The sequence below is a fragment of the Pygoscelis adeliae genome, unplaced genomic scaffold, assembly GCF_000699105.1.
Source record: "Pygoscelis adeliae isolate BGI_AS28 unplaced genomic scaffold, ASM69910v1 Scaffold124, whole genome shotgun sequence".
Classification (NCBI taxonomy): domain Eukaryota; kingdom Metazoa; phylum Chordata; class Aves; order Sphenisciformes; family Spheniscidae; genus Pygoscelis; species Pygoscelis adeliae.
In genome coordinates this window covers 4052851-4073005 of record NW_008824791.1, presented here as the reverse complement: position 1 = coordinate 4073005, position 20155 = coordinate 4052851, and the positions used below count along the sequence as shown (strand labels likewise).

The window sequence follows — 20155 nt, the reverse complement described above, 5'->3', positions numbered from 1 at the left end:
CCCGAGTGCAGGGAGATTTTGCTAGTTTAGGCTCATGTTGACTTGCCTTAGTGGAATTCAGACGCCTCATTACTTCAAATAGGTCGTCATTTTACTAGTTGCATGATCTGTTCCTTTGGGATCTTTTTCCCTCCCCTGCAAAGTTCCTTTAAATTAAACACACATGGATACATATACTGTGTGTCCACAGTAAGTCAAGCCACAAGCTAACCACAAAGCTAACAGAACCTTTGCTTTTTGTAGATGCTTGAAGCCAAATCAGAGCATGAAGCTACTGGCAGACTGTTTCTCAGCAACCTAACATCTGCCAGCAAAAATTAAAAATAATATTAAATGTACCTCCTACAGTTTCTTTAGTAAACATCTGTTTTTCTCTTCTTGGCAAGCCATGTTCTTCTCAAATATTTAGCCAATTTTCAAATCTGCTAATTCAAGGCATCTGAGCAGTTGTTAAACAAGCACCATAAAAAGCCACTTGAAAAATCAGAAGACAAGCCAGACAGCCTGGACACACAGCCAGTATGACCAAACTAGGCAGGAAAAAAGCCACTGAGCTACCCAGCCTATGAAAAAGAGAATGACAGTAAAACATGTGATCCTGCAGATCACATACACATGAGCTGCCTGGAAAAGAAACAGCTATTTGTCAATTAAAAATAATGCCTATATTTAAAAAAAAAAAAAAAAAAAAAAAAAAAAGTAGCACTTTGGCAAACTACCTTCTAAAAGTAGTTCCACAGCAGCTGAAGTACAACCTAAAAAAGATGGATGCTTTCACGAATCAAGGTTTAGAAGACAAAACCCAGCTTAGTGAGTTCACACCCACACTAGCTCCATACAGCCCTATGGACTAACAGCAAAAGTCCTCCCAACCAACCATATCTGCTAGAGGTTTAAGTTACATGAGAAACAGTGTTGATTACTGAACTAGTGTACTGCAGCAAAGCTTTCCATCTGTTCCATACAAATGAACCACATACTGGAAGAAGAACAATGCTCAAACCTACTTAGCTGTATTACGAAGATTTTTATCAAGCATGATGAAGCTAACCACAGTGTGTTTCCAATCCAAGGCTTTCTTTTCTTTGATACCCAAGACACACCCAGCTTCCCTCAGCTTTAGACCATAGTTCCACATGTTCTTGTGGTATTTCTTTAATTACTTAGCTGCCTTCCACATTATTGATCGATATTCATATTCCATATTGGTCAAATGCTTTTAACTTGTGTAGCTCAAATAAATGTTAACTTCATTATTCATGCCCTCAGCCAGCCTCTTTTGAATTTATTTATTTATTGTTAAGTCTTTAAGAGAATGAAAAAGTATTTCTAATTGTTATGACATTATGCCCCTGTACTGATGACAAAAAGGTTATCAATTTTAAAATTACCTCTATACCAGCAGAGAACAGAGAAACACCACTTTTTCTGAAAAACTTTCACATTGCAAAACAAATGACAATTCACTCACAGTAAAGGGCCACTGCCCTGTGAATAACTGGAATGTTATGCTAAACAAGAGCACTAAGTCTTCTTAAATCACAAGATCTGGTAAATATATTCCTCATTCACTGAATAACAATGGATGCATTATATTTAGATTTAGGCATTTGATTCCTATCTTTTCAACAAAATGCCTTTTAAACTTCTGACTGTACGTAGAGCCAGATGCTGTAGGTGTACCACTTGTCCACATGGAACCCCTACAGATGGCACAAAGCTGTAGAGGGAGCAATAGTAATTTTTGGAGGCTATGCTGAAAGGAAAATTTAGCGCAGCAGAAGCCCTGGAATTTATCTTGAAGGTGAAAAATGTGATTCATGGCAAATTTGAATAAAATCAGAAACACAGCATAGACACATTGTCCATTGCTAGTAACACACCACTATTGCCAACAGAAATTAATTATGTATGTGAGTATATTATTAATAAAGTCTATACCTTTGTTACATGTTTGATTGAACCAACTGTGAGGTTTCTTCGACGATGTTTCACGCCCGGAATATCCCAAAGGTGATCCAGCACAGTCTCTCCTTCTTCTAGTACGTATTTCCGACCCTGGAACTTTGGTTTCTCATAAAAAATCCAACTGTAATAATGATATAATGAACCGAGTTGTTGCTGTTAGGTAAGACTGTCCTTATACAGCACATTTGTTGGAAAGCTCAGCAATGAGCTCTTTTTATCAAGCCAACTATCAGACCTTTCTTATGCTGTCCCTCAGTAGTCACATTCACTTTAGATAAATACGGGGCTTGTACTTCTGTGCTTTAAAAGTAAACTACAGGGTTCTCCTCCAGGACGTAGCCTAACGTAACTTAAAATAGTAACTGTATAAAAATACAGCTAAAACACAATGTAAATAAAAAGCCTTATTTTACCAGAACAAATATATTAATTGACACATCAAAACACGTCCTGTTCAGGCAGATACTATGCAAGGCGTAAAACACATACACACTAATAATGGCATTCCATATTTCTTAGGACACGAAAGAAATGTATGCAAAACCAAACAAGGCTGCCTCAAAACTGCATAAATGTGACATGTATTGTTACCATGATTGACAGTCAGAAACATTCACTGTAAGTGCCACCAATTACATTCCAATACAATAACTGACATGGTCCCAGCCCCAGCTTCCCAAAGCAAACCGAGAAACACTTGCAAAATCTACCTTAAAGGTACTTGTATATCCTTCTGCATCCACATTCCTCTAAATGCTACATTACAAACAGCAGCTGAGATTGTTCATTTTATGGTCCTTTTGCAACAGTTACTGTATAATGAAACTGAACTGTAAAAAAAACTATTTTGTTTGGCATACATGCTTCTAGTGATGATTATGGCTGTACTGTCTCAGCACTTCAGGCAAGAAGTCTAAACTTACTTATGGTTCTATTAGAAACTTTGTTTGAAGCTAGTTCCCAGGAGAAACAATGTTTTTTTTTTTTTGTACTGCAGCATTTGAAGCCTTGTTTCATGCTTTTTTCATTGTATCAGTCTAATTATAAAGAAAGAAAAAGACACTCTTGCAGATCAAACCTGTGTCATAAATAAAAGAAATGAAAACACAAGAGAAACACATAGACAGTCTTTTGGAAAGACTCTATTTAAATATGACCTGGATTTCTTACCATCCTCTAATTATCCTCAGTAATGCCCCAACGGGAAAGATCCAGGACGTGGTATCTAGCACATCAGAATGAACTTCTTGTTTACTTTTGTCACCAGAAATATCATAAATAATAATCTGAAACAACATACAATGCATATGAATGAGGGCCCATTTCAACATACAGTGTAGACAGTTATTTTTTGCTTGGAATAAAACTTACTTCACTTTGTGCCCACTCAACTGACGTGTTACACATTTTCTTCTTTTATGAAACACTCTACTGAACTAAAACAGCAGCTGCTGACAGAAATACAGTAAAACTACTAGTGGCAGGATTTTTAATAATATAAACTCATTGTTAGCATGTGCAAGCATATGCACCATTAAAATACAGAAAACTAGACTAACAACTTCAGATGCTGGCAATTCTAAAATTTTGGTACAACAAATTATTCCATGTATCATATTGATCTATGTGACACAAATTCTGCTTACCTTTCCCGGTCTTGGATTGTATTTGAGACTTGCTCTGTCAATGAGGTTCTGAAATTAAAAGGACATGGAAAGCAACTATTGACATCTACAACAGCAGCACAAAGCATAGACAGATTATTCTGGGTCCATTATTCCTATAAATGTATACAACTGTCACTAGCAGAAACAACCAAGATTTGTTTCACTGTCATTCAGAGTTGGTGTAAATAGTTTAACAGAATCAAACAATCAGCAGAAAGCAGCAAATTCTAGAAAGGAAGAACTATTATGGAAGTTGTAACTTCTGAAAATGTACTACCCTTTCCCAGCAAACAATAAACTGCATGTCTTAACAGTGGCAAAACCAAAACAGACCTCTAACACAGACCGAAATATTCCCAACATCACAGAAAGACTTTATTCTTCAGTTACACATTTGGTCTATGTGGCCTTTTCAATTTCTGAATATGGGAAGAACTGTTTCCATACCCTCATCTGCCATTGCTTTAAATAAACTAAAAAAGAAATGCTAATCTATGGAAGCAGCTATATTACTTACTTGCTAACTAAGCTACAATTTGTAGAAGACTCTGTGATGAAACAATCAAATAGTCCCGTAAGCAGATATTTGTATTTTTTGGACAATACGGCTCTACTAATCTCAGAAGTGGAAGAAATGAAAGAACAATTTTCATTTAAAAGGCAATTCCATCATCTTCAGGTTGAAATGTCCTTAACATGGACAAGTCTGTGTTTTGCTATTATACAGACTTACTATTATGTATATTTTCCTACTGTATTTTCTGTTCACATCTTCTGTTTTACAATTAAGTCACTTTCATCTGTGTGCTGAACCCAGAATACTGCTTTTAAAATTATTTTAGCAGAATTTTTTTTTAAACTATGATCTCAAACAGCCTAATTGATTTTGTTTACGATAAAAGAATTAACCTTAAAAAAAAAAGGGAGGAAGGAGAATAGGGAGACAGCAATTTTGAATCTGGGCTAATCACTTTGATTATTAATATTATATGACACGACATCTTACCGCTGACAATTCTCCCAGTTTTGGCATGGTGTTGTCTTGAGACCAATGAATCTTTGGCTGCAACATATCCTGGAGAATGCTTCCAAACCTGGTCCCCTTCTCAGAGGAGCAATTGCTGGCAGATTTCAAATACTGGTAGTACACACTTGGAGGAGGATGCTTTAGAGCAGCATCAGCTTTCTGTGAAACTGGCTTACAAGGTGTTTGACCAGGAGAAGCCGCATCTGGAAACAGTTCTGGTTGCTCCTTAGAGTCAAGTTTTTCTTTTGAAGGAAGAGGTGATTGTTCAGGAAACAAAGATCTAGTTTGGTCGTTTGATGGAAGGGCTGTTTTTAAATTGCCTCTCCACTGACTGGAAAGACATTCTTCTCTCTCAACATCAAGCATATTTTCTTCGTATGATGATTCTTCCTCCTCCTCCTCCTCCTCCTCGTCCTCCACTCCCTCCTCCTCATCCTCTTTACTGAACTGAGTAGTAAACTGTAAGCGCTCGGAAACCGACTGGAGAAGGGATAGTACAGAAGTGTGGTCAATGTTATCTTTAGATAGTCCACTAGGATGGCCTTCTGGTGACACATCTGTGGAAAGTAAGTCTTCTTGGGAGCTGTCGTCTTCGTATATTGGAGACAAAGAGAAAGGATATACTCTATAGCGCTTGGCCTCCACGCTCAGAAATGACTCTGAGCTACGGCTATCTGTTGCTTCATTCAACTTGTTATCCTTCCCATAAAGACAGGCTGGCTCATATTTAGTCTTTGCTCTTTCACACATTAGATGATCTATATTATCCGAAGGCAGAACAGAAGAAGAAAGCGAACCAGTTTGCATATCATCAGTTGAGACAGATTTGTTCTCAGTTTGAAGGGCACCTTCATAAATGATAGTAAAAGAACTGTTTTCCCACTGTTCAATTAGTGGAGAAAAGGCCAAAAGATCCGTTGATTCCTTCATGTCATCACTACAGTCCAGACTATTTTCTTCAAGCTGATCATTCCTCTTCATGTCTTGATCCTTCATTTGTACCTGCTTTGGATTCTCATTATTTTGGGCAAAAATTGCGTTAAAGCAGTTTTTCCCTTCACTGTCCTCTCCGATAACAGACAATTCAGGTACAGCGAACTGTGTATTTAATCCAGTATTAACCTCTGCTATCTCACTTGCCCATTCTGCTAGTTCCTCTTCACTCTCCACTGCCTTTGAATCTTCTAAGGTTGCTTTTACTTGTGCAAGTACTTCTTCTGCAGCCTCTCTTCCACAGTGTTCATACGGACTGTCCTCTGTACTGCTTTCCAGAGAACCCTGAGGACTGCTTTTGTCTTTGGATTCACACTGCATGCTGATACATTCTTCATCAGGCATAAAAGATGACAAATTAACATTTACAGTGGGCAGCAATGTGCACTCTGGCATATTTGTATTATTGCATGACTCTCTTGACTGCAATGACAGAAGCATCTCTTCAGTCACAGTAGCATCTCTAGGTATTAAATGTAAAGATCCATCAGATTTTCTACTAGTTGCTGATACTCCACCTTTGCCACACGACTCTGCTGCAGCCAGATGTTCACACACCTTTCTATCGTGCCTCTCTTTGGCTGGTGTCATAAGATCTGATTCTGGCCTTGCTGAACTACCTGTGGGTAGAAATCCAGTTGTTTGACATATAAATGCATTATTTGGTATCTTTTCACCTCTTTGGGGCCAATCTATGCCATTTTCCATACTATTTGGAAGTAAAGGAGGACCTGAGCAATCTACGTTTTCACGGTTTACAGCTACACTCTGAGTTTCTGCCTCCTCTGTTGGTTCCTGTGTTTTGGCAGGTAACTTCATATCCAGGTTTAAAATCTTTGGGGTTTCAGCCGTAGGTTTAGGCTCAACCTTTTCAGAAAGCCTTTTACTCTCACTGCCTTGCCACTGATTGGATGTCAGTTTTTGTTTGGCTGAATTAATGACTTCATCAATTATTTCTTTTGCTTTTAGTGCTAGCGCACTATGTAGGTCCATTTTATCAGGGATGTAAGGTAGTATCTTTTCATCTTGATTATTTGCATCCACTGTTTCATTTTCTGTAAATGAAGATGAGCCTCCTCCACTGCTCTCGTTAAAATGTTTTAATGACTGCACAGTTGACTGGATTTCTTCTGCTTCCAGCTGTACAGTTCCAGCTCTCTGATAATTTAGAATATCTGTATTTATTAAACCACCCTTGCTCCCACAAAGCTGACAGACACCAATGGCTTGTTTTGCTATTATTTCTTCTATAGCCAAGTGTAAAACTGAGTCCACTATTTCCTCAGCTTTTTTAAACAAAGCAGCAGCATCTTGGAATTTAGCACATTCTTGTCCCTTCACATCGGTATCTTCCAGTACTTCCTCAGAACAGAGCTTGTTTGACTCCGCGGGTGCAGCAGCTGTTTGATCATCCGTCACAGAAGGGGCTTCTGAGATAGCAGAAGCACAGTTACCAAGATTCACCTGTCCCACAGCATTTCTGCACACGCTCTCAGTACAGGCTGACTCAGACGCCATTTCCAAAGATTTCAAAGGACAGATGGGTGATGGCATTGCCTCTGCCAAGAAACTGCCGCCAGCCTGTTGTGCGGAAGAGGCCACCTCTGCCCCATCACCAGCTCTGTGACTGGAGGAGTAACTGTTCCCCTGACCAACACCCGATGTTTCCAAGGCAGAAACAGAAAGGTTGGAGACTTCTCTGGATCCCAGAGTAGGTGAAGAGGACCTGGGGATGCAAACACACCCCACCTCTACTCCAGCAGCAGAGCGATCAAGCATAGCTGGAGTAAGCTCAGGTTCCAGAGAACCAGCCGGGCATGAAGCTCTCAGGTCTCCTGAGCAAAGTGGCACCTCAGTCATTCTGTCCTCAAGGATTATGCTCCTAAACTCAGCAGCTGGAAAAATGAAGCTGTCCTGTTCAGAAGCAGCAGACCATCTAGCAATCTGGTCATTTTCAGAGTTAGTGGCAGAGGAAGGCATTTTTCCTTGGTTGTCAGATGAACAATCAAGTGCTGTGGGTGATATCCTAGGCTTATTACTGTTTTCCTTCTTGGAAGAAAAATTAATATGCCTATCTTCAGAAACAGATGGAGATTCAGAAATGATGTCTACATCAACGCCTTTTTCACAGATGAAAGCAGAATGGTTGGTCAAAGGTCCTTCTCCATATCTCAAGGCAGAATGAGAAACCTCCAGAATGTTTTCTTGTGACTTAGAAATACAAGAGGAAAGTTCAGAGGTGGAATCCTTACTCTCAGAAGGAACAAGAGCAACTTCAGTCATATCAATCTTATAGATTTTAGAAGCAGCAGGAGTACAATCGTCTGTCCTATCAATGCTGATTAAAGGGCAAGGTGCAGGCTTTGCTGTGTTATCTTCTGTGAGTGTAACTAATGCCTTGGCAGGAATGTCTTGAACAGTTTCAAGGGAAACAGCACCACAGTTGTGGACAGGAACTGAGCTTTCCGAGAGGCTCATCTCTACAGGCTCAAAGGATTTGCTCTTCTCACACTCACGATCAGGACAAGAAACAGCCTCTCTCACATCTTTTAAACTGACTTCTCTTTTCCCTATAGTTTTATTTTTGGTCTTGCAACTAGGATGAGGAGAAGCTGAGCAACAGCCTCCAGTTTCAACAGAAGACTCGTAAGTAACAGGGAGAGGTGCTGTCAGCTCATCGAAGTTAGATTTCACACCCTCACACTTATGTATGCAAGACGACACATTGGCAAGGTTTTCCACTGCAATCTCAGATAAAACCTTCATTGTTTCCACACCCTCTGTTTCTAGACAAGGTAAACCACTCTGCAGTGTGACAGTATCCTTAGAATTCTCCACAAGGATTAACTGGTGATCATTTTTTATGTGCATTGGTTTCCCTAACTCACTCAGTTCTTCCTTACAAGTCCCCCTGCCCGTGACTATATCTTCACCATTTTTAATAGATGACACTGAAGCAGTTAGATTACCTGCAGCTATGCATTCTCCTCTGGACTCCACGCTAAGCAAAGTGGGTATTTGTTCATTAAAAGGTAAAAGAGCAGCAGAAAGAAAGTTTTGTGGATTTTGCTCTCTTTCTACAGCTGCCACAATTTTCTGTGCATCGCTTTTTCTTGGATCACTATCTTTATTTGCACTACCTGTATGCTGATCTGCTTGCTGCTGAAATGTAGTGGTACTGGAATGAAGCATCTGGACATCCGATGTTAGCTCCGAGTGACTATCCATTTGCTGATTACAGCAATATTCTCCCTTACTCACCTGTAGTTCTTCATTAACTGTCTTATTTTTTGATTTGGGTGAATGTAAACAATCATCCTGCATTTCTTTTGTGGAATCCTTAGCTGCTTTACTACAATGATTTTCTTTATCAAAGTTAGAAGTGGCATTTTTGTCTGCCTGAAACTGAGCTTCTGCTTCTCCCAGCAGTCCAACTTCTTTTCCAACCAAATCGCCTGCAGAACTCATGTTAAGGGAATTGGAAATCTGGGAAGTGGAATTGGTTAGGATCTCATTATTTCTACTACTAGATGACAGTAATGAATCTAGTGAATATGTTCTTTTAACTTTTGTTGCAGCTAAAGCAGGTGTATGTTTTAAGTCTATCTCAAGAGATGATTCAATAGATGAAGTTGTGGTCTTTGCGGTTGTTTCATGTTTACTGCTACCCAAGCAATGCTGAGCTTTACCAGACTTTTTCATTCCGATTTTAACTGCAGAAGAATTTACTATGACATCATCTTTGTGATCTTTACCCTCATCTTCTCCATTTTCTTTTATTAAGTGTCCTGATTTCAGAGAGACAGTTGTTTGGATTTCTCCATTTTCTTTGACCATTGAACCATTTCTGTTCTCAGTACTTTCTTCTCCTTTTCCAGCCATTTCTGATTGATTCTTCAGTAGCTGCCTAATCCTTGCAGAACCTCGATATGTTGCATAAGTGACTGCGGGCGCTTCTGGCTTCCGTTGCATCCGCCTGTAACAAGGATCATCATTATCAGCACAAAAAAGACTATCTAAATAGCTAGTGTGATAATAAAGGTTAACACAAACTGTAGGTGATGTACAATACTGTTTTCCTCCACAGGTTAGCACAAACTGTAGATTGCACGCAACACTATTTTCCTCCTTTATCTGCTCTTCCTAAATATGGGTTTGTGTGACAAATGATACATACACTACCTTTTACTGAAAAAGCCAACTTAAACTATAAGCAAAAAGTAGATGTTGCTATAAACAACTTCTATCATTTGCTTTCTACTAGACAATGGAATTATTATTTACAAATGCCACTGCAAGTCAACACTTGCAGTGACAGAAATAAGCATACTTTTGTGAAGATGTTATACCCTACTAAAGTAGGCCTATACTTTAAAACTGAAGAAAATTACTGTACTAATGTTCATTAATATATAGAATTGAAATTTAAATTTTTACCCAAGCTCTCATAGAATCATAGAATCATTAAGGTTGGAAGAGACCTCCAAGATCATCGAGTCCAACCGTCAACCCAACACCACCATGCCCACTAAACCATGTCCCTAAGCGCCTCATCTACCCGTCTTTTAAATACCTGCGTCAACTACTTTTTGTGACATTCTCCGGGACCACACATCAGACTGAGCTGCTTTGTGAACTTAGAGGAAAATTTACTTTTTAAATCCTCACAGACATTAGACTGAGCTGTCTAGCTAATTCCAGACTGCAGGCCTATGGGGAGTCACAACGCCTGGGAAAATATGAAAAGTACAAGTGGCCATCTAGAAACTGATACACTGCTTTGTTATGAGTAAAAGTTTCAGGTATCTGGAAACTAGAAGGCGTGACTTGAGTGGCCAGTCCCACAAAATGAATAAACAAACATTAAATGAAATGAATTATCTGCAGCATTTGTCTACGCATGTCTTCAGCTCCTGAAAAGATACATAAGAAGTCTATTTGCACAATTTCTTATAGCATCCTCAGAAAAAGGTTTTGTTTATTAGATTATTCCCTATTAGTATTTTCCCCAGATATAATGACAGGGATTGTTAAATTCATTTCTTTTCAAGTAAGTTATCTTTAATGTCTAAATATATAAATAGTAATGTATACAAAGTTTTAGAAATGTGTTTTATGTAAGATCATAAAAAGTTACATGAAAATATATGATAAAAATTATGCTAGTAACATTATTTCTTCCACAGATGATGTATTTGAAAAAAGAGTAGATTTTTTTATAGACCAAGCAAAAGAATCTGTTTGTTTCAATCTATAGCACCTTTTAGCATGAATACTTAATTTTGGTATATTTTGACTGTAGATTCAGTGTACATAAAAATATTTTTGTAGGGTAGATGCCACAAAATAAGATAGCATTCTGTTGTTTTAGTTATTGCATACCCAGATTTTCCTATTGCATTTAAAAAGAATCCAAGAAAAATATCCTACAGTTTACACATATAATGTGGGCAATTTTAATAAAAATGTCATTAAATACATTTATTATAAACGGACATAAAACAATCTTGCTATATTCTCATAATGTTGTCTTACAAAGGGAAACCATCAGGGCAGCAGGCACTGCTTATGTCCATTCATTCTATCTTAGCGTATCTGCAGAGATGCACAAAATCTCACACTTGGAAGAAACTAATCTCTCAACAGTGGCTGTGTGAGGAAATGGTAATTTGGCTATGTAATCAAATTGCAATGTGTTCAGTTAGCAGATGTGAGCAAATAAAGAGAAAACCAAATTTAGATTTTGTGCCAATTGCTCTTTTATATGCTTGCTTGTTTTTGAGGACTCCCTATGATTTTTTTTCTAATTTTCTTGGTGGTGGTAACACACGGCATGGTTTTGTACACCTTCCGGCTGCAGCACTGCGATTTGCCAACAGATCATAGAATCATAGAATCATTAAGGTTGGAAGAGACCTCTAAGATCATCGAGTCCAACCATCAACCCAACAACACCATGCCCACTAAACCATGTCCCTAAGCGCCTCATCTACCCGTCTTTTAAATACTTCCAGGGATGGTGACTCAACCACTTCCCTGGGCAGCCTGTTCCAATGTTTAACTACTCTTTCAGTAAAGAAATTTTTCCTTACATCCAATCTAAACCTCCCCTGGCGCAACTTGAGGCCATTTCCTCTCGTCCTTTCGCCAGTTACTTGGGAGAAGAGACCGACACCCACCTCGCTACAACCTCCTTTCAGGTAGTTGTAGAGAGCGATGAGGTCTCCCCTCAGCCTCCTTTTCTCCAGGCTAAACAACCCCAGTTCCCTCAGCCGCTTCTCATAAGACTTCTTCTCCAGACCCTCTCAATACATTGTTAAGGAACAGGACTAGGAGAAGCAAAACGTGGAGAAAAGAAAGTATACAACATGGAATGCTTTCTGAACCACAGGGTACTATGGAAAGAGAATGAACGTATACCAGCTAAAAATCAAGACTGCTTGAATGCTGGAAGAAATACCAAAACGAGAAGCCTAGAAATGTGACAAGGACTTGGTAGGTCTAGCCATTCATCAGTCTTAAATTTAGTAGCAAAAAAAGTGAATGCAAAAACTAACGAAGAATCACTATGGAAAAACTGTGATCCTTCACTGCTCTTTCTGATATACCAAGGATAAATTCAGAGCCTGTCACTTTCAATTTTCTGAAAAGGCAGTTTTTCTTCTTTCTTAAAACTAACAGACAACACAAATACTCACCTTTCTTTCTAATGCTTCTGTCCTTTCCCCCTAATTTTTTTGTTGGTTAAAGAATTCTCGCAAAAATCAAGCAGTGACAATATGAATGTGACCGTCAGCTTTTCCGTTCTTCACCTTAGGACAAAGCAGATGCTCAGACTGTGCTTAAACTCCATTCTGCCTCAGCCCCCACCTAAACTAAGAACAAACCCTTTCAAACTCTTACCCAATCTGACCCTATGTCTGCTAACCTGGTGGCGGGAAGTGGCCATTCACCTGTCTGAGAAATTGTCAGACTCCTTTCAGAAGAGTCTCTGGAAGAGTTAGCTAAGATTTTGATTTCCAATATAAAAGCATTGCACTAGGTAAAAAATATCTTAAAAGCATTTTAAAAAGCTCTGCAGCTTACCATTAGTTCACATTTATTGAGAAGTTATTATAGCTCTAGAGTTGAGGACAAATAGTTTAAGTGAGAAATAGAACATAAATTTACTAAGGAAAACTGAACAGCAAAATAAATAATTTTGTTTCTTTGAGTATCATTGAGTAACTGTAACTTCAAATATTGTCTGTATGGATTTTGAGTATGTATTCTCTCAATAGGTACAGAAGAATATAAAAATGGAGCGGATTTACCAATCCAAAATAGAGTCTCTCTTCTGTCAAGGTTTTAGAGGCCCAGATTCTTATTTCGATATTAATTTTATTTTGAAGAGGGAACTTAATAATATTTAAAATCACAAGTAAACTCCCTCCTTGTGCAGTGTTTGGACATGCAAAGAGTGTAAGTGAACTAAAAGTGAAATTATTCATACCCATAAACATTAAAACAGAGATATAAACACAACATTGCCAAGTATATTTAGGCTAATGCCAAAATATCTGAACATTGGAACTTAAGACTTTGTGAGAACTTGAAAATTAAGTTTGTACTGGGATTAAATTCATCGTAATCCCTGATGAAGGCTACAGCACAATCTCAGTTTAGGTTTTATTAGCCAGGTATATTAAGTTATAGAGGAACAGGAAAGTTGTGTATAAACACCATGTCTCCCAAGCATTTGCAAAGTTAGATGCCTACATTTAGCCTTCTATACCACTAGACTGGTTTCCAGAGATACCAAGTGGTAGCTGCTAAACACACACCCCATTTGTTTAAGTTGCTGTCTTCAGCATTCACACCTCTGCAAAGAAACATACACATTTCTGAGTAGAAGAAAACAAAACACAGCTGCAGAAAGGGCAGTAAAAAAAAAAAAGATAAATTTTTTTTGTTTTCCTTTAAAAAAAAACAAAAACATTATTTTCCACTTCCTCACAGAAAACTTTCCTCTACATTAGAAAATATTTTGCAAAGCTCCAGAGATCCTAAAAAACTTATGGTAAGGATTTGTTGAGTTCTATAATACACTATATTCACTCATCATCAAACAGTCACAGCCATAATAAAAGTAAGTCTTAAGAATGTAAGACCTGATCATGCTCTCATTCAGAATTAACATTACTGAGTAACCTCTCCTATTTCAGTTAAGTCAGAATGGGATCAAAATGTTTTAAATAATCACTACTAAGCTTTTACAAAACCTATCAGCTCTCCCATACTTTGGCCAACCTCAAAAATAAGTCACTCTACAACTGTCCTGAATCAAGCTAAAATTTCTTTCAAGAAAACCAACAGAACACAGGTTGGCACCAATCCTCAAACAAGTTTTATGAATTCTTGAAAATGAAAACTGTAATGATACATGTTTAAAGTGAGCACAGTAATGGTATTGCAAGGTACCAAACACTCATTTCCACCACAATCGAGGCATTATTTTGAATAAACAGCTTGATGACAACTTTTACTGAGCATCTTTCATTCTGCTGTTGATATTTTGTCTGATATGCAGTGGGAAGAATTCAGAATTTATCTATAAACACGTGACGAGAACTAGTGCTCTGACACAAACCTGGAAAACATCCTTCCGTTTGTCTCCCACACCCAACTGCCTTCAAATTTCTCCCATGAACTCAGCTATTCTTAAACCCAAAGCATCCAGAAATTGGATGAGTAAGTTAATTTTACAGAATATATATTGCCTACACAGGGATGACAAGGAGAACCCAGCATGATGGGGTCCTATATTCACACTGATTTGAGCCACAGATCCCAACAAAAGTTATACTATTTATAACACATGGTCAGGCAAAACGAACATACTCAGAAATTTCCCTTTGCCTATGTGGTGCCTTTTATCATTTCTCCCAATTCTTTTTGCTCTCCATTTGTCTTCTGAGGGAATTTTATGCTCCGATTGATCAACTTGAAGTCTGAGCAAGACTCAGAGCAATCTGCCTTATGGAGCTCTGTGCACAAACCCAATCCTGACTAGCACCAGCTACAGCACCCCTTCAGCTACGGAGCCTCATCCTGTAGTTGGCCTCTGCCAGTGTCTCCTAAAACACAGCTCTGCTTTCCTGCAGACTTGCCCTTACCAAGAGTTTCTGCAGTGGATGCTATTTTAAGAGGGAACCAACGTCTCCTCCACAGACATGGCAACTCCAGGATCTCTGACCTTTGATAAAGAATTTGCTGCTCAGCATATCATAAAAATTTTGCCAACAGACCTTTTAGCCCTAATGCATTTACTTTTAGAGCACGTAGAAATGTGTTTGATCTGAACGCTCAAATGCAACAACGAGACATTTAAAAAATGAAAACCCATGTTCCCATGTGGCAGCAGCAATTCAGCTGTAAGTCTTATGAAACACATTTAGAAGCAGGCTGTGTGACAGAAATCTTTTGAAAGTGTCACTAGAGACTTGTTTCATAGACAGTTAAAGTAACAATTCATTTCTGATCACCAAAATAATATGTCACTTCAGAACTTACCTTAAAAACTCTGCAATTTTTTTTTTCCAACTCATATGAGGATACAGATGAAAGCCTGATTATACACAGAACCCAGCGTGCATTCGGTCACATATTTCAAATACTGGGAGATTCCTTCTTTTCCCTTCTTCACAGGAAGCTATTCAATTCCCTATAAAGCCTTAATTCAGTTTCACTAAAGACTTTGACAGCAACAAGAGAGGATGTCAACATGAGTTATGTTAAATTTGTCAAGAGTAGATGCTTGTAGAGATTTCTTCTATTCTGAAAGAGAAATAAAAAGTTCAAGGGGGGCTAACTCAAGGAAGAGAGGGGAACATCTTCTAACATCTCATATGACAGACATCTTGTATAACTTGCCCCAAAAGTGGCATTAGTTATAAAACAATCTTGTTGATTTTGGAGCCCTGAAGCAGGAGGAAACCTACTATCTTGAATGCCTCATCTCAGTGCATCCATAAAGACTACATTGTTTGCATCTTTTTCAAGTGTATGTCATCAAGATGGCGACCCCTCTAATCTTCATATTTGTACCATGCAATCATGCAGAAAGCAGACAACCCTAGGCTCTTTTAAAAAAGATGGAGGAAGATCATAAGATCATACAGCATGATACAGCACTACATGAGTACAGCATCTCAGATCCCCAGGCAGCACAGCTTCATTTGCACAGCGTGGCATCCACGCTAGAAAGCCTTTACAACCAGCATCACTGCTTAGCTCCAGTCGCACCAGCTCAGGCTCAGCAGTGCCGAAGCATAAGCATACTGCTGGCTGGCCTGTTTCTGCAGCTTGCAACACTTGGCTCTCCCAAGACATGCAACGGCCATTTTTTTTTCCTCATACCTCACTCTTCCAGGTATTTTCTCCCCAGCCCAGCAGTCTCCTGCTTTTTCAAGCACACATGCGCATGTTTCCCCTAATCTCCTCTCACAGACCCCTCAGAAGTAGCTCCCAGAGCAGAGAGATCTGCAGGCTACAGGCTGAAAACCACTGATCTAAATCAGTATGTCTCTTGTGGTTCCTATCTACCCCTCCCTGACTATTTTAAAATTATGCTATTGTTTATCTTAATTTTTTCCACTTAGCTTTTTTCTACTGCATACTTAACTGACAACTTTTTTAAAATTATGTTAAGGTCCTTTGTCTGGAAACAACTGTCTTAAAGTCACTTTGAAAAACCTTCTGGTGGAATCCAACTTACTCAGCCAGCTGGTTTCTACAGTCATGTCAGATCTTCATAAATGGAAAAAAGAAAAGCGTTATTGAAAAAAAGACACTGTGGGCAAACTGAAAAGTTGCCATATACAACTTAGATGAAAGAAAATTATTTTTTAGCCAGAGGGGATAGCTTCATGATTTAAATCTTAAGTTTGAAATACCTAGTGTCCTGGGACTTCACAATGTGTATTTCAAAAGGTCAAAAGTTTGGTTGAACAAAGTGATTTGCACACAGTTGGTTCTGCAGGAAATTTCAAAGCTAATGTTCCATAAGGACAATTAAGAATCAACGACAATTTTAATAAAACCAAATGTAGCCTCTGTGACCTCAGAAGGAATGCTTTTCCTTCCCCTTCAAGGTACTACTTCTTGATTATCTTCCACATCTGGGAAAGCAACCCTACTCTTTAAGTCTGAAGGAAGAAAGCACAGATCGAGGCTGACCCAAAACACCGGCAGCTGCAAGACCAAGGCCAGCACGAAGGGCTTGGGACCACTCCCGGCTCTTCGCTGCCGTCTTTCCCCAGTACCCAGCAGCAGCCAACCTTTCTGCCCCATACCTGCGGGAAGTATCCATGCACACCTACCTGCCACCCTGCCCCCCCCGCATCCCACGTAGTTCAGCCAGCTACTCCTCCTTTCCCCTCTGTCACACTCAAGGCAATTCAGGTGCTCAAATGTCTTTGACCTGGCTCTTCCAGGGAGCATGGACAAGCATGGCCTGTGCTGCCTCTGCAGCAGTCTGCCACGGGCTGCCTCATGCTGACGTGCAAGGAGGGGTTATAAGATGCTGCAAATCCCAATGAAAAGCAAATTGCATTCACAAGCTGGATGGCACAAAGTTGCTTTTGCTCACCTTCAGGCACAGAGCTGTAATATAGGCTGGAAAGGACCGTGGGAGATTGTCCAATTCAACCCCTGCTCAAAGCTGGGCCAACTAGCATCAGGGTGCTCGGGGCCTCGTCCTACCACTTCCGAGCACCTCTGAGGATGGGCTTTTGGGACAGGAGCCCTGTGCACATGCCCCAGGGTTTGACCACCCTCATGGTGAAAACACGTTTTCCAATATCCTATGTTCCCGTTACCTCTCATCGCAACAGCGCATGTCTCTCAGAGTCGTCCGCCTCCATCTCCTCTAAGGCCTCCATGAGAGAGCTGAGGACAGCAGTAAGGTCTCCCCTTAGCCTTCTCTTCTTAAGGCTGAAGAAAGCCACTCCTCTTGGCCTCTCCTCATACGTAATAAAGAATTAAAGCTAGGACATCCCTCTACTCTCAAGCAAGAGTGTAGCTTCAGATGCGTTAAGGAAACCAAAGGGTTTGACTTCGGGATGCCAGAAACATTATTTTTCCCTTTCACGTACACCAACGCTAGGGGCAGTTACGCCGATGTATCAGCAGGAGATTATATTGGGACCTGCCTATGAGCATTACGCAGGTGCTGCGTGTGCTCTGAAGAGGCAACCAAAGGTGACTATGTGTTCTAGCAGCCCACCTGCCTACTTAAAGCAGGAACCCAGTGATACCCTCTCTCTGATGCTACTTGCCACCCCAACAACAGTAAAGATGAAGGTGTGAGGATTAAGTCCTTATTGACAAGTAAAAGTCTAGGAGGCCTGAAAAATTACATTGCAGGTAGCTCTTTAACTTCCAAATCACACTGTAGAATGCTGTTTCTAAGAAACAGTCTCAATTAATCGAATACACTGCACAGTTGAACAACCCTATTAAAAAAAGTTCATTGGAAAAAACAACCCAGTGAATTAATTTTCAGCTTAATTAATTTAGTTCAATTTTGCATCATGCATCTGTTATGAATTACTCAAACTAAGAAGCTTTCATCCTTCAGAAACACAGAAATCTTTGCTTTGGTGCCAACAAGAACCTTTCCTTTGGCCCACATCCCAGCTCTGGGCAGGTACCCTTCTCCGGCAGGCAGGCCTGGGCCTGCATTTCTCCTACAGTGGAGCCCTGAGATTCACCCACCCCACTGTTGGAATGGGTCGCTAAATCTCAGCACAGCACCTATCTTGACAAGGTCTCAGTTGACCCACACAGGCTTGGGCTCTCGTCAAAATTTGAAAGTCTGTGAGTAGTGTTAAAGGGTAGCTTGTTCAAATCAAGGTATGCATAGAGATGTGTCTGGAAGAAAAGATTTAAGAATAATGAAGCCCTCTTCTCTAGTAACCTAACTAAATCCTTCCATGGGAGTTTGGGTATACCCCTGCAATCACTGCTGGAGGCCTCCCTCCACAGGTCACCAAGAGAATTAGGGGCAGGATGATTCTGATCCTTCCCCAGGACAGCCTTCTAAATCAATTTTGGGCCATATTTGGCTGTCCTAGAAGGGTGGAGCTACCCACAGAGTTTATACCCCTCTCAGCAGTAGCAGGTCACTCTCAGCAATGACTCCCTGTCTATCCGAGCACCAGCAACTGAATAACACTGCACTTTCACAGTCGGTTTCTGAAGGTAGAAGCCAGAAAGCTATCAGAAGACAAATCACTACGTCCCCCTCCTGCCTCCCCATTTCCTCACCCCAGGATGCATACCTCTGCCCCCCACTCCTCCTTGTGCTGCTTCAAGTGTCTGTGTAGCAAATCGCATCAGGGAATTAAGACCAAAAGTAATCGATCTAGGTCCAAACAGCAGTGCTTGTAGGCATTCAGGGCATGTGCCAAGGTCTCCATCCAAGCAGGATGACCCGGGATCCACAGCTCTGCTGGTATTCCCCAGAGCCACCACCAAGACAATCTCTTATTACAAAGGGAAGCAGTTGTCTCTCCCATCTCTCATGGGCTGTATATTACTATATAACTATATATATTTGTCTGTACAATGGGAATCTTTATGCAGGTATTATTACAATAGAAGTAATCAACACAGTGCTCTTGTTTTCCTCTTACTGTCACCACCTAACAGATGCTTTCAAAGATGGATGGACACTGCCATGCTGTGTGTACACTTATGGTTTTAAATATTCAGCTCCTGTATGTAAAATAGGTCCTGGGTAGGCAATTGCAGAGAAGGACACAGCTCTGACCACAAGACACGTTTGATTTCAATAAATGCAGCAGCAGCAGCTTCCCCACTCTTCTGCATTTTTCCTCAGGAATTACCTGGCAAGACCATTGCTTGGAATTAAGTGATTTAATTTCCGTTCATTTATTCTTGATTGTCTGCCAAAGGCATCGACAGGGAAAGATGAATGCTGCCACTACTGACTGAATCAAAATCACAATATACAATCCATCAGACAAATTAAGGGCTATGTTTCTGTATCACCACAAGCCTGCATCTGACCAGTAACAGAAAGGTGAATGACAAGCTCTGAAACAGACATGTTAACCAGAATTATGTGGACCTAAAGGATTTTATCAGATGTATTTCTAACCCAGCAAAATAAAAGGACAGGATCTTTGACAGTATGAAGATGGGAAATACTATGCAATTAGATGTATAGCAACAGGTTTACTACACCTTAAAATAAAAAACCCCCAACAATAGTAGAACTGTAAACAGTCTGAAATTTGTCTCTCCTCAAGGCTACCTCCCTTTCTGAATGAAATAGCTTGCAATGCTCTCGCTAAACTATTATCATAGAATCATAAAGGTTGGAAAAGACCTCTAAGATCATCGAGTCCAACCATCAACCCAACACCACCATGCCCACTAAGCCACGTCCCCTAAGCGCCTCATCTACACGTCTTTTAAATACTTCCAGGGATGG

The 20155-nt window shown here is 39.9% G+C and overlaps 2 protein-coding genes across 2 annotated transcripts in view; both read right to left on the bottom strand.

The window, feature by feature from the left end:
• LOC103916839 (beta/gamma crystallin domain-containing protein 3-like) overlaps positions 1–5074 on the bottom strand; it is a 47935-nt gene extending 42861 nt beyond the window's left edge. Inside the window, exons 1-4 of the mRNA XM_009323895.1 lie at positions 4642–5074; positions 3615–3662; positions 3139–3254; positions 1942–2089 (exon numbers count right to left, since the gene is read on the bottom strand). Coding sequence (XP_009322170.1) covers positions 1942–2089; positions 3139–3254; positions 3615–3662; positions 4642–5028 — 699 coding nt within the window. The 5' untranslated portion in view covers positions 5029–5074. The remainder of the gene's footprint in view (positions 1–1941; positions 2090–3138; positions 3255–3614; positions 3663–4641) is intronic.
• A 27-nt stretch (positions 5075–5101) lies between these two features.
• Positions 5102–20155, bottom strand: part of LOC103916877 — a 35319-nt gene continuing 20265 nt past the window's right edge. Inside the window, exons 3-4 of the mRNA XM_009323941.1 lie at positions 5196–9631; positions 5102–5142 (exon numbers count right to left, since the gene is read on the bottom strand). Of these exons, the coding sequence (XP_009322216.1) occupies positions 5102–5142; positions 5196–9631 (4477 nt within the window). The remainder of the gene's footprint in view (positions 5143–5195; positions 9632–20155) is intronic.